The 14,829-nt window shown below is 39.0% G+C and overlaps 2 protein-coding genes across 2 annotated transcripts in view; one reads left to right on the plus strand and one right to left on the minus strand.

Moving 5' to 3' along the window:
* Positions 1 to 265: 265 nt before the first annotated feature.
* On the minus strand, positions 266 to 9,165 carry psmd12 (proteasome 26S subunit, non-ATPase 12). Its single transcript, XM_026933641.3, has 11 exons — positions 8,944 to 9,165; positions 6,927 to 6,986; positions 6,678 to 6,806; positions 6,266 to 6,373; positions 5,994 to 6,098; positions 4,868 to 5,017; positions 3,409 to 3,543; positions 2,866 to 2,978; positions 2,528 to 2,702; positions 1,961 to 2,038; positions 266 to 891 (listed from the first exon to the last, which is right to left on the minus strand). The coding sequence occupies exons 1-11, from the start codon at positions 9,049 to 9,051 to the stop codon at positions 682 to 684; spliced, it is 1,371 nt and encodes a 456-aa protein (XP_026789442.1). The 5' UTR covers positions 9,052 to 9,165; the 3' UTR covers positions 266 to 681.
* Positions 9,166 to 9,249: 84 nt separating this feature from the next.
* Positions 9,250 to 14,829, plus strand: part of ppp1r12c (protein phosphatase 1, regulatory subunit 12C) — a 29,330-nt gene continuing 23,750 nt past the window's right edge. The window contains exon 1 of the mRNA XM_026933306.3: positions 9,250 to 9,759. Coding sequence (XP_026789107.3) covers positions 9,575 to 9,759 — 185 coding nt within the window. The 5' untranslated portion in view covers positions 9,250 to 9,574. The remainder of the gene's footprint in view (positions 9,760 to 14,829) is intronic.

Raw genomic sequence — 14,829 nt, forward strand, 5'->3', positions numbered from 1 at the left:
AATGAAAAGCTAAAGCGCCGCTGCATCGCTCTCTACATGTAGAGACGAAGCAAAATCGCACTAGCAGTGGGTAGACAAGTGGCATTTTGGGTAATGTAGGAAACGGCTAACTGAAGTTAAAATAGATCATGTTCAGAATTTCATTTAAAAAAATAAGCATTGGACGCCACTGAAGATTCAACTGTTAATTACAAATGTTAATATGCAAGACATTTATATAAACAAGAAATCTTTTTTGTTAAGTTACTAAGAAATGAAAGAAACGTTGTCTTCCAAAGAAAGATTTAATGTGTACTTTGCAAAACACTCAAAAAATGTTATGAGGCATGGAGCAACAGTTGTATACAGCAATGGAGACTTTTGCCATTTTCCAACCTGAACATTATTCCTGTACCACGGCCATGAACCTGGTTTAATCTGCACTCGGAAAACCAACCGTCTGAGACCAGACTTGTCTGCTGTGTCCACATCAGCACGTTTACAGTGAATACGAGTCCAGACCATCTGAACAACAAAGCCAATATCAATTAAACAACAGCCAGAAGAAGTGTGAATGAAGCCCTGACGTCTTCGTTTTTACTGACAAGGGTTCCTAACTAAACAGATTTTTTTTTTACTGCAAAAAGAAATTCTGTCCAATTGAGCCAGCTGCGTAATCCGATCCCGAGCTGAAGACCGTGGCTACTGCAGGTTGTGGATCATCTCCTCCTTGGCGATGAGGTGTGTGGTTTTGTTGACGAGGGACATGAGGGAGTTGAGTTTGTGGGACCAGTCGTTCAGCAGGTCGTTGGGGTCTTTGGGCCTCTGGAAGTTGATGATGCCTGCCAGCCGGTCCACTTTGGCGTAGATGGTCTTGTTCACCACCAGGTTGGACAGGAACTCCTCAGACTCCTAAAGAGAGCGTATGAACAGGAAAGTGCCGCTTGAGCTCTAGTCTAGTAGTTATGGGGCTTTTAGGAGAAGAGCGAGTGCAGCATGGGAATATATATTTTTCCTCCTCATTTAAATTTATAAGGACTAAAACAGCTATGAATGAATAAAAAGCAAAATGCATTATTAATTAAAATAAAAAAAAAATTAATTAAAATAAAAAAATATCTTACTGTTGGCAAAATGCTGCAGAATATGAGGAATAAAGCACACTAATAAAGCACACACACACACCCACACACACACACACACACTGTGCTGTTTTAGGAAAATAATCAATGACGGGTTGGTGTTATGCTCACTAAGAAATATTTATTACTGTAGAGCAACACATTTTACTTTTCATCCGTTTATAGTTACATTTAATGTTATGAGCTGTTATAAACAGTTGTTCCCTCACCAGCCTCTTTTTTTCTCCCTCCCTTGAAGAACTCAAAAAAAAAAAATAAAAATTTGCAGCTTGTCATGAAACCACAAAGCTCTCTGTCCTGAAGACTCTCTCATGGTGGAAAACTTACAGCTTTATCTCTAATTTTTACAAAGCACTGACACTGGAGACTCCTTCAAAAATTTAAAATAAACATCTCCTTACAGAAAACGTCACCATACCAACAGTTATGTGTTGCATTGTTAAATAACAACACTTATTAAATTCTTTTGTTGTTAGATTTATTGTATGGCATCTGCGAATTAGCTGTTACTATATAAACAATGATGTATTAGAACAAGCTAGGGCTAGGCGATAGGTCTAAAAGGTCACAATACTCTTTTCTGAGATATGGTAGATATCATGAGCTTTTTTATTACTGTTTTTTTTTAATAGTTACAAACTCTAAATAAGCAGCTGACCTGATGTTAAAAGTTTGTACTTAATTTTTAAAAATCTGTTCAGACTACAGATTTTTACTATTTTTTCTCCTTTCATTGTTTTTTTTAATGAATAAAAATAAACAGCACATTTGGACATAAAGACCAACATCTTTCAACTGTAGTCAAGGGGGAAAAAAACGGAATCTAAAACAGAACTTACATCAATGGAAAGGTCGAGAAGTCCAGCCATCCTCTTCATTGTGATTCTCGTGTAATACTTGGCCATAATTCTTATGTTCTACAGGAGGCCAAAAACAGCAGATATTTACTAGTGGAATGAGGAAAAGTATAATATTTTCCTGATTATAAGACATGTTTTATTTCCTCCAGGTCTCTGATTAATAAAGATTGTAACTGTTATTGTATATCAGGAATAAAACACTTTGGGAAATGCTGTTTTTGGAAAATAATCAACTTCTGTGGCAATGGCATCACACCATTGTGTCGTATCATGTCCTAAACTGTTTTATTCCTTATTAATTAAGTGCAAATAAATATTATATATATATATATATATATATATATATATATATATATAAATAAAGAAAAATGGATACTTTACTACAAAGTGACATCTATATTGATTTTAGGCTGAAACGCTTACAGTGCACCCACAGTCCAGAAAATACGGTACAGGCATGTTCATCTTATTATAATAAAAAAAATAAAAAAATAAATCAGCCTGAGTTCATCTTAGTGGACGTAGTGGACAACGTGTACAACTTACATGCTCTACCACTCTATTTTTCAGGTCCTGCCATCTCTTCTCTCCCTCCTCGGTGTAGGTGAAGACGTCAGTAGCAGGGCTGTCAGGAGAACCCTCACGCAGCTCCTTCCCATAATCCTCCACCAGGGAGGACCAGCGCATCAGCTCCATGGTAGTGAACTGTTTCAGGAGATCCCTGGAAAAAAAGGCAGCATTAGTCAAATGCAGCATTAGAAGACAGAACAGGCTTTGTCAGAAATGATTGCCTAATCATTCTCAAGGCCTAAATTGAGGATACTGCAGTCCCCATGTTTGAGAAAGAGACTCATTTCCCAGAAGCTCTCTAATGCCTCACATACTTGTATTTAGGAATTTCTTCCAGTTTCTTGTCCGAGCTGATCCGATGAACCAGATCAGACTGTTCGTTGTCATACGGAGACAGAACCACGTAGAGAACCACACTTTTCAGGGCCTGGAGCACAACACAAATTAGAAAAGAAAGATTATGTGGCTTACGTGGAAAAACTAATCCATACAAAATATTCAGCACAGAAATGACAAATATAGGATGCAATATAGGATTGAGTGTAATCCAAATGCAGCTGATCAGAGAACACCACAGCTCATAGCCAAAACGTTAGACAAAGCCTTGCTGCATTTTTATTGAGTGCATGAGCATGATGTTTAATCTCCAGACACATTGTCATGAAGACCAAAGCTACATAAACTTATCCCTTGCTTATTTTCCATAGTCTGTATTCATCCACATGATTATCTTGTCATACTTTTCAGTTAAATTATGCTAGATGTTGCGTTTTGGTCTATGAAATTGGACCTCCGGCCAAGCATAACACAGTGCTACTCGATTGAAAGAGCTCCTGATTGCAGCTTTAATGCATTACCTGCTGCCACTTGGAGCTGTCCTCCAGGATGCACGGAGTGTCGTAAATGGCCCGGTAGTGTTTGCATATGGAGAGGTAAGAGCCTTCGTGCTGGTCCACTTGAATCATCAGATTGTAGTACTTCAGCTTAGACTCCTAAGTACAGCACAATGAGACAGTTCAGAACAAAATACAATAGACAGGACATAAAGAAAGTATTTAATAACTCGTAAAGAAATATATTACATTATGGTTATTAAGGGATGAAACGGCATTCAAATATTCACAGTATGACAACCTAACACTATGTGCATTCAGTGTACTCACATTTCCAAAAAAATGACAATATTTAATGTTAATTACATGCAATAAAACAGTAAAAAGAAAGCAATTAATAACTCACAAATAAATATGTTACATTATGGTTATTAAGGGATGAAACGGCATTCAAATATTCACAATATAACAACCTAACAACACTATGAGCATTCAGTGTACTCACATTCACAAAATGATGCTGATGCTACAGCAGGGGTGCCAATACTAAAATTCTAACCGTACTTGTTGAACTTTTGGTGAAGGTAGAAAAATATTGTCTTCTTTCAAAAAATTTCCCCAAATATCTGACGAATCATGCACCTCCTATTCATCTCTGTATCTGAATCCATTAAGAATCCATTAAGATCCATTCGGTTCATTATGAATAATGTATCAGTTCACTATGAATAATCCCTAAACATTAAGAAAATTTATGTTGTGTGTCAAGTCTTAAAGTTGCTGCTTTCGGTTCACATCGCAGTTGCTGGGGAAGGAGTGGGGGGACGATACTGATTCCAGGAATGACAAACAAAGATTCAAACACAAAGCTTTGGAGTCAATTCCACACACTGGAAATGATTCACTTTGCATGCGCACAAACTGCGAGCAAAATGAATTTAGTGTTTGAGGATTTCAGTGAGCAAGACAGCCAGCGGATATTGGTCTTTATTTTGAATTTGACTGGTCAGAACTTTACATGCAAGACCCGCTCCCAAAAATCGAGACCGCTGATCCATACAGAAAAATGGATGAAACGTTATTTTGGGTGTGTAATATGCGGGGGGAAAAAAAAAGTGACATAAGTACTCGTTAATATTCTCATGCCATGACATATCGTCTCATAAATCTCAGGGATATTGTATTGAATTAGTGACCTAATATTTAATTAACCTAAATAAGAGTACTGTATAATATTTTTTGATTGAAATTCTGGAAATGAATATTTTTAAATATATGAATTTAAATAAAAAAAAAAAAAATCCAACTCATTCGATCACTGGATCTATTCTGATGCATAGGTAAATAATTATCAGCATGTTACCATCACACCTTCAACGTGCTCTTCACTTTCACGCCTTGCTGTAACCTCGCAGGTGTTCTAATAAAGATCAAGAACAGCGCAAACCTCCAGGCTGGTTGCCAGTTTAACCTCGGCTCTCACCTCGGTGCCTTCCTCCTGAAAGAACTTGGTGTTGATCTTCTTGCTGATGATCTGAGTGCGGATGTAGTCTTTAACGGCTATGCACAGCCTCATCTGCTCCAAGATGAACTCCACCTTCTCTTTCTTCTCCATGGAGCCATACGTTTCCACCTGCAGGACGAGGGAAAGTGTTTATATTGAGATTTCCTTAAAGAGGAACTCCATTCCTTGTTAGTTGCATCATTCGACTATTCCATATCCTAACTAAAACAAAATTATGTTAAGGTGTTGTGTCTAAATCAACACTCTTGGACCCGTGCGTACAAAAAAACAATAGGAAATACTGACAATTGGGAATGTTAATGGTTAACTGATTAACAATTATAGGGTGTAAATAATTATATTGGTAAAAAGTTACTTTCCAGTCAATAGAAACAGTTTTTATAAATAAAAGTGTGCATAATCTACTACTTCACCTCACTTGGACTAACTTAAAAAAAAAAATAAAAAAATTAAATACGCTGCTAATAGAATTCAGTATAAAATATAAAAGATGCCAATATCCTGTCCAAGACACAAGGTTTAATGTCCAGCCATCTTCATGAACTTCATGTTATCAAGTAGAAGACACATACATGTTACATAAGGATACATTAGGATGGGATGTGTTTAGGATGTGTAGGCATGTGTGCATTAAAAGAGCAGGCAATTATTGTGACATTTGATGACATCATCCCTCTACCATAATTTACTAGGTTGCTAAAAGATTATTACTTAGCAATGGTTTTGTCCACAAACAACTTCTTCTCAAGAGTTCTTCCTTATGTTGTCTCAAGGAATGTTCTTTTTCCTGGTTTGATCATTAGGGATCTAAATCTACACCAGAAACTTTATCTTGTTAGCACAAATGCTTCCTCCCACTGAATAAAACTCAGGGGTAGTGCCAATAATTTTAAGCATACACAATAACTATTGGAACTGGTCTAATCGGAGGTTTGAACTGAATAATGTCCAGTTGGCATAAAACAAAGTTGTCTCTGAGTGATATGGATTGTAGGCTGGCTGGTTGAGGTTAAGTCTTGACTAATAAAGCTTGATTATAAGAACTGTCAAGATGAGCACCATGACAAAAAGAATGAAAACTCACCTGCAGCTCCTGCAGAATGGACGCAGCCTCTTTAATCTCACCGCTCTGCTCTTTAATGTTGGCCAGTGTCTTAGTGAGTCTCGCACGCTCAATCTCTACATAAATCTGCACGGGACAACACGTAGAAGAGTCATTCGCTAGTGAACGAGACCAACAGCTTTTATCAGATCAACAGTGATTCTGATCATGGGAGCTTGAGTTTCTCAGAAGATCATTACAGATCAAGATCATTTTTAAATGTAGGAAGTCTGGAGCCTGGCTGGAGAACTGACCTTTCCGGCTGTAACGGTTCTCAGAGTGTCGATGAGCCTCAGTTTGATAGTCAGGTCACTAACAGCATCCACGTATTTGTAACACTCCTGCACCATCTTGGCCACAGCCTGCAAAGAGACCACGATCACTCAATCACTTCCTCGTTTCAGAACAGATACACAAACTGTTATAAGATAAGCATGTACAAAACAGCGTCTTATTTTTATTTCTGTTTACAGTGTTTAGCAATGATATACTTTCCACTTGTATTATGGAATACCATTTGTGCCTAAATTTATTAACAAAGATACAATAAGGAAATAAATAAATAATTCATTTAAAGAATTAAGCTTCATTAATTCTCCTGGGTGAGGCTAACCGAGCTTGAGCAGTTGTGAATGTGTACACAGAGCACTACACGGATAATCTCACCTGCTTCAACTGACTCCTCCTCTTCGATAACAGCATGATGTTCTCGTTGAGCGCGTCCCAGTCTTTTGCCTCGTAACACATTTGCACGATGGCCACCAAGATCCTGGATGTGGACACCATGTCCGAAGCCTGGAAAGAAATCCGTGTACAAATAAAGGGCTTATTTTTGCAGATTGCACAAATCAGACGAGCCAATCAAATCTGGTTTCAGCTGCTATGTACATGAAATTACAGAATAGTCAGACTGACCGTCCTGGTTTGCTTCTCCAGAGACAGAAGGCTCTCGACGGCTTCCTGAAGCCGCCCTTCCTGCACACAGAAACAGTTCACACAGAGGGTTAAAGTAAGAGGTGTAACAGTAATTTTTGCACACAAAACTACAGAGAATAGCTCAAGTAAGATTAGGCATGCTACAAACGTTTATACACGTGTTATTTTTTTGTTCCAGTTTGACCCGAGGTAACACTGCAGCCCGCTAAACAGACCTCTCTCTCAACTAAAGTCTTTACTGAAGAACTGGGTGTGGTTTGACGAGGATACTCAGAGAAGTGTCATGCAGGCTTGAGGATATCTTTGTGCAGATAACGTGCAAATATACTCTCATTATTCTCAATTCTGATTGGTCAGATGATGTTGATTAACTTTCTTCATACCACAGTGCAGATAAATGCTCGAATCTGATTGGTCAGAAGGTGTGCCTTATTTTCCTATAACAGCACAGCTCGGAAAGTAGCTCCAACTGTAGCATGAACGATAGGTTAATATTAATGTGCTCATTCTAATCCATTATCGTTTCTATAGTTACAGCTCATGCGCAGGGACTTGTAAGGCAGACGCTGCACATAATCTAAGGCTAATAATAAACGGATTTTAAAAACGGGTCGTTATTTAACAAAGTATCATGTATCATTGCGTTTTGTAAAGGTCAAAGCTTCCCAGCTCAGGAGATCTTCAGGACAATGGAGTTTACACTCTCCAGTTTCTTGGTAAAATGAAAAACTGTGTTTTTTTTCCCCAAGAAAGAGAGAGAGAGAGAGAGAGAGAGATAGCGAGAGAGAACAGTCATCTGGTGAAGTTTATCGCAACTATAATATAGGTGAGAACAGGAACCAACTTGTCTCTTGGACATTCCACAACATTCAAATCTAACTATAAACTGTTAAAAAGTATTAATTCAATTAACAGTCTAATTTCTGGCAAATCGCTGTGGTATAAGTGGAATAGCACACTCCAAACTGTGCTGTTATACGAAAATAATGTGCTTGTGCGTTGTGCCAGATCACACCACCCCACACCACCACTGTGTGCATTATTTTTATATAACAGAAACAGTCTGTTGTGAGTTATAACTAACAGCAGCTCTGACAGTACAGTAGTTCTGGTTGTATTTCAAATCACACGTTTATATTAATGTGCTCGTCCCAATATAGTATAGTATTATATACTAACAACGTACACAGGGACTTGTATGTCAGACACTCGACATGATAAAGGAATCTAAAACATGTTATTTTAACAAGCATGTAGAAACACTGATATGGATTATGAAGTTTTCTGTAAGTAATGTTTATTTAACATTTATGGAAGGAGTCTCCATTGTTAGCATGTTGTTTGCAAAACAAGAAGTTTAAAAATCCAAACAGAGGATCTGGTGGGTTTTGTTTGTTTGTTTTGGCCTTATTAACTTCCAGAAACAGAAAGAAAGAGGCAGGTGAGGAACCGACTGTTTATAGCTGCTATAATGTAAGTGATAACAGGAACTAAATTGTCCCACAACATTTAATGTAGCTATAAACGGTAAAATGTATGACATGTAGTTAATGAATAGATTGGGAAACTTCATCACACTACCCTGTGGTTGATTATTTTCCTGTAACAGCACCCCACCCAATGTTTGGTTCATCTTTTAGTAAGCAAATATTTTGATTTTGTTGGCTATGAGCTCCATTTGTTATCATTTTAGAACCAGCAGATAGAAATTCGGGCTTTATTTGCTCTGATACACTACAGACATGAGTCTACTCGGCTTGCTAACAAGCAGGCTTAGCTAGCTCGAGCACATTAATGTTAGCATAAACTATGATACCACCATAAAACTGGGATAATATAGGGTAATTGAAGTGTAGTAAGTATTTGTGATATTATTTATAATAAACCGAATAAGGAAGGTGTTGAATGAGTGAGGAAAGTGAGCTAGCTTGCTGAGCTAAGAAGCGGTGCTGCTGCATCATGACTCAGCCGCAACATCTCCGTCCATTCAACTCACTTTAGCCATTTTCTCGCACTCGGGCAGTCGCTGGTCTACAGTAGCGCTGTAGTCTATTTCCATCTTCACCATTTTCCCATCTGACCTCTCAGCTCTGTCGTCCGACATTTTGACGTTTGTTTTTTCTTTTAGAACAACAACAAACTCAGAACTCGCTTTCGCTGTAACCCTGCTAGCTTCCTCTCCGCCGCTTAATTTCTGTTGTCAAACCAACCGGAAGTAGTTCACCGGAAGTGCTTGTCTCGAGCGCCGCCTAGCAGCGCGGAAGAGAACGCCATATTTTGATTTTTTTTTTTTTTTTTTTTTGACAGTGTTTGACAGGCGCGATGTCGAGTCGTTGTTCCTAAATCTTTCTCCGCTCGACTTGTTATTTTAACGTTAATCCAACATTAGACGTTTTTAGGCTGATATTAAGAAGTCAGTTTAAACGCTCTCGTGTGGAGAGAAAGCTCGCGCGCTAGCCTTGAACTTCCTCCCAGTAATTTTGAATAAGGAAGTAGCTCAGTTAGCCAGCTAGCTAGCTCGCGACATGTAAACATCTCAAATGGAGGGTGTGTCGGAGTGAATATTTGTTCTTGATATTTTTTAAGGTTTTTTTTTTTTTTTTTTTTTTTTTTTTTTTGTGGGGAGAATGGGCGACGCGGCGAAGGTTCAGCGTCGGGAGCAGTTAAAGCGCTGGAGCGGCTCCTCGACAGACAAGCAGCCGGCCGCGCCGCGGAGACGCTGGCGGGATGAAGAGGAGGATGGCCGGGAAGATGGAGACAGAGCACAGGACGCGGACGGACACCAACCTGACCGGCAACACGTCAAACGAAGGTGATTTAATTAACTAAATAACGAAACAACAATAATAAGGTTTTCTTCACTTTTATTTAAACCAACCACGCCTTTTCAGTGTTGCTCAATAGCTGCGTTTCTTACTCATCACAGTCGGAAGTCATAAAGCAGCTCCAGTGCAATGCAGCAGGTAGACCAGGGACAGTTTCATTTGCTCTTCTGCTTCTGTTTTATACCTTAATCATCTATAATACTCTATCTACTCTATCTGACTTCTCATAAACTCAGATTTACTCAATTCAGCATGTGTTAGGACAAAGATGGACAGCTGTCAATCATGTCCACCATAGAAGGTGTTAAGTGACAGGTTCCCAACCCTGATCCTGGAGAAACCTAATCCTGGAGAACCCTAATCCTGGACAAAACCGGTCCTGGAGAACCCTGATCCTGGAGAAACCTAATCCTGGACAAAACCGGTCCTGGAGAACCCTGATCCTGGAGAAACCTAATCCTGGAGAACCCTAATCCTGGACAAAACCGGTCCTGGAGAACCCTGATCCTGGAGAAACCTAATCCTGGACAAAACCGGTCCTGGAGAACCCTGATCCTGGAGAAACCTAATCCTGGAGAACCCTAATCCTGGACAAAACCGGTCCTGGAGAACCCTGATCCTGGAGAAACCTAATCCTGGAGAACCCTAATCCTGGACAAAACTGGTCCTGGAGAACCCTGGTCCTGGAGAACCCTGATCCTAGTCTTTTCCCTACTTCAGTTGTTACAGTGGCCGTGAAATCGCAAAGCTTTTTGTAACCCATACTTATTACATTAATACAATAGTATATCTAGTAAACAATACAGAAATTAGTTTTGGAGATATTCTCATTCATCACTTCCTGGTAAACGACTAATTTCTTTTGATGACTCGACCTGTTCTAGTTTTGTGCTAATCCAATTAAATGCTCTCTGGAACATTTATGTCCCACCCTGAGGTGTGTGTCTTGCTCTACAGTAGGAGCTCATCAGCAGCAAACATGATTTGGCAGTGTGTTTTTGGCTGTGTGTCTTTCCCTCACATTATTCCTTTTGGTTGAGAAAAAAAAATGGTTGGATTTTATTCATTTTGAAGATGGAGGAATCTGTGCAGGATGGTGGTTATATAACAGACATGTTTCAGAGGAGTGTTTTAGCAGTGCCAGGGTGTCGCTTCCTCAGGCTGAGCGAGATCGTGATTCCGTCTTTATGCACTGTGCATCAGAAAGAGGAAGTAATATTGTTTTAGAGTACGTAATATTTAACTAACCCTAACTCTTAAGCTAAAAGCCTATCACTCGGATAAGTCTGATGTCTCCCGGTGATGACCCTGCAGCTCTTCGTCACCATCGACACCACTGACGGTCGACCTCGGGTAAAGACATGTACGACGTTACTCCAAAAACACACAACATCTCCTCATCTACCATGTCGTCCTTGTTAACGTTGCAAAACACTCTCATTGAACTCTTTACTGTTCTTCATGTTTAGCTAGCTCACTAAGCTTCTGTCAAGGTGTATCTCGACGGCAACTGGCTGTCCTGTAAATCTGTCAAACACTTCAACACGTCCTCACTTCCTGTTTCAAAAGGAAGCATCACCATGTCGAATCAAAAGCCATTAACAAGAGGCCCATGGATCAGTGTTTTAAAACCCTGACTGTGGTGTGACGTGATGAACTATAGCAAACAGTATTCAAGCAGATCATTACAAAGCACACTATATTATATGTAAAGAATAAAACACTTATGTATGTTGTGATGTGTTCTCCATACGAGTCCCTGCGAAAGAGTATGTTACTGTAGAAACAATAACATTAATATGCAAGTGCATTAATCTAAACCTGTGATTTGCAGCTGGCACTATTGTCGGAGCTACTGTTAAATTAGCCAGCAATCGAAGACACATCCATTTAGCCAGCTCAGATTTAGCCTATATTTCTCTGCTTTCAAATGAAGTGTAACGCTATGAATACAAATTAATGCAGTCAAGAGTCAAGCCAAATGATATTAAACTCAACTATGTAAACAGTTTTTATGTTCCTGTATTTTCAGTGTTTTTAGGTATTTGGAATGTCCAATTTTTCTAAGACATTAAATAAAAATATTATTAATCTACAAATAAAGAGCAAGGAATCTGAGCTCACTCTTCATCTTACAATCTCTCCAGAGTTCTAGGTTCTCTCTTCAGCTCACCCTAATGGGGTTTAGGTTGGGGGACTGGTGTGGCCATGTCAAAATTTGGTTTCTGTGGTCAGTGAACCATTTCATTTTCTGGAAGATCCAACCATGAGTCAGTTGTAACTTCTTGCCAGAGGCAGCCATATTTTCATTTGAAAATCTTCTGGTACTTCATGAAGTCTATGGTGTCATGCGTTTGGAGGAAGTACACCCCCACAATATCGCAGATGCTTCACCATACTTTTGTCTCAGATGACCATAGAACCTGGTTCCAGTCAAACTCCATGCGCTTACTTTTGTGGTAAGATGAAAGCAAAGTTTTTCTTCTGGAACGCCTTCCAAATAGTTTGTTGGCGACTAATTGTAGATTCGGAGACTCTGACGCCAAAATCTCTCACCAACTGTCATCCTTGGAGACATTGTTGCCTCTCTAACTATCCTCCTCGGTGTGCATGGGGGAAGAATACACTTGTGTAATCTTCCAGGCAGGTTTCTTTACAGCTCTGGTTGGTTCAAGCTTCATAATTATTGCCCCAGCAATGGATACGGGGACTTTCAGGCACATAGCTGTTTTTATAGCCAGTCCCTAATTTCTGAATGTCAACTAATTGGTGAATGACTAAGGGAATTTTGGTTGTGTGTCACCTCATGTTGACCTAAATGAAACAGGAGGGCATGGATGGATGGTATTGTTTGAACGAAGTAACTAAATCGGCAAACGTTCGTGGACACCAGACCATCACACCCATATGTGCTTGTTAAACATCCCATTCCAGATTTAGCCCTCCTCCCTTTTGCTGTTATAATAAACTCCACTCTTCTGGGAAGGCTTTGGGATTTTTGGAGCGTGGCTGTGGGGATTTGCCCATTCAGCCACAAGAGCATTAGTGAGGTCAGGCACTGCTGTTGGGCAAGGAGGTCTGGTGTACAGTCAGCGTTCCAGCTCGTCCCAGAGATGTTCAGAAGCGTTGAGGTCAGTTCTCAGTGCAGGACACTCGAGTTCTTCTACTCCAACCTTGGCAAACCATGTCTTCATGGAGCTCGCTTTGTCCACAGGGGTACTGTCATGCTGGAACATGCTTGGGTCTCTTAGTTCCAGTGCAGGGAAACTGTAATTCTACAGCGTACTACAAAGACATTCTAGATAATTCTGTGCTTCCAACTTTGCGGCAACAGTTTGGGGAAGAACCACGTATGGGTGTGATGGTCAGCTGTCCACAAACTGGAATAGGGAAATTTGGGCATGTGTTTGTGAAAAGCACAGCCAATGTTTTGGTTGACCAGTGACATCTGGGGTAATTTTGGTGATTGGACAGGCACTGCTACTATGACAAATAAAATGCTTTTTCACTTGGAATAACTACCACAACAAATTGAATTGCTGAAGGAAGGGGCTGGGGGGGTGTCTACTACTCAGAAATGTACAGAGCAAGCCTTAACAGGCTCTTAATGCAAGATTAGGCAGCAGAAAAGATAAAGAACAACCCAAAGAAAAGAAAATGACATGGTTTCAGTGTTTCAGGGATAGTAAAGTGAAAAAAAACCATGCATTAGGCATGAATGTTAAAGGACTTATGCTATACGGGTTATACATTTCCTTAGCTTTTAACTATCCTGATCATGGCTTTAAAGATAAAAATGTTACATTTTGTTAAGGAAATTAGTATTAGGACAGTAGGGCAATATTTTTCACACCTATCTATCAATTCCTAAAGATTCCCGGATTTAAACTGGTCCAAATGTTTGCACTATGGCACCACTGAATCCAGACTGAGAGCATCATGATTTACTCGATTCGGATGTGTCTGTCTTGCTAAAATCCGATACCTGTCCTTTTTTTTTTTTTTTTTTTTTTTTTTACCTTATCAAACGAACATTCCTTTGGCATTGTGTGTGATTTTCTCCAGCTCTTTCTCTTTTCACCTCCATACCTCTCTGTCACATCTGTTTCAGTGAAACTTACACAATTTTCCACATACAAAAATGTAGTGAATCAGTCAATCCATGTTTAGTGCGTGACATTTAATTTTAATAACTTCTTTAATTTTGCACTGGAGCGAAAAGGCGAATATAGTAATGGAAGTGTCTGTCATCCAAACTCTTATACATGCCAAGCATATTTCAATTTTAAATAATGTTCTTATTAAAAAATGATAATAAATGAACAGTCTTTATTTTTGTAAAATTGTTAGGTGACTCAGGATCAATGATTCTGTATGAAAAAGGGGACAGTTTAAGGTATACACTCTACAGTATACCATACATGTGATGTTAGCTGGTATTCACTGGTTTGTTAGTGTAAAAATGTGAGAAGTCTGAATTGCTTAACTTCAGTTTATCAGTTACTGTTCCCCAAAACTAAAACACCTCAAGGATAGTTTCTCTTAACCTGGCAAAAAAGTAGTACAAACACAGCAGTACATTTCAATCCAATCCTTTTAAAAATCAGTTGTCTCTCCACATGGCCGGCATTTCACCAATTTTCTGCTGCTGTGCAAAAGAGTGATTGAACCTGTGGTTTTTAAAAATGATGCTACAGATTTTTATTAATTACTGGATGTAACATCTTTATGTTTGGTTTGGTTTAATTACTTTCTAATGATCATCACCATTAATACTATTTGTAAAGTGCTAGATTTGAAACTTCATTGTATGTTTCTTTAATCTTTTTGAGTCATAATCTTTATCCTTTTTTTCCCCCTTTCTCTTATTAGTGAGAGAAAAATTTCATCTGAAAATGTTCAAAAACAGCACCTTGTGTTTTACAGTGGCATCCCTAATAATTATAGTTAACTGACTATAACTACACTTGTCTTTGTTGTCATTCTCAGTGTCATTGTTAATATTGGGCATGCGCGATATGATGATATGAAATCAAAATAAATGATGTCAAAAATAC

The sequence above is a fragment of the Pangasianodon hypophthalmus genome, chromosome 2, assembly GCF_027358585.1.
Source record: "Pangasianodon hypophthalmus isolate fPanHyp1 chromosome 2, fPanHyp1.pri, whole genome shotgun sequence".
Taxonomy (NCBI): domain Eukaryota; kingdom Metazoa; phylum Chordata; class Actinopteri; order Siluriformes; family Pangasiidae; genus Pangasianodon; species Pangasianodon hypophthalmus.

Coding starts and splice junctions, on each gene's coding strand:
- psmd12 (XM_026933641.3), bottom strand. CDS start 9,051: ATGTCGGACGACAGAGCTGAGAGGTCAGATGGGAAAATGGTGAAGATG. Junction 6,374..6,677: donor GGAGGAGTCAGTTGAAGCAG/GTGAGATTATCC, acceptor GTCTCTTTGCAG/GCTGTGGCCAAGATGGTGCA. Junction 2,703..2,865: donor GAAGAAATTCCTAAATACAA/GTATGTGAGGCA, acceptor CTTTTTTTCCAG/GGATCTCCTGAAACAGTTCA.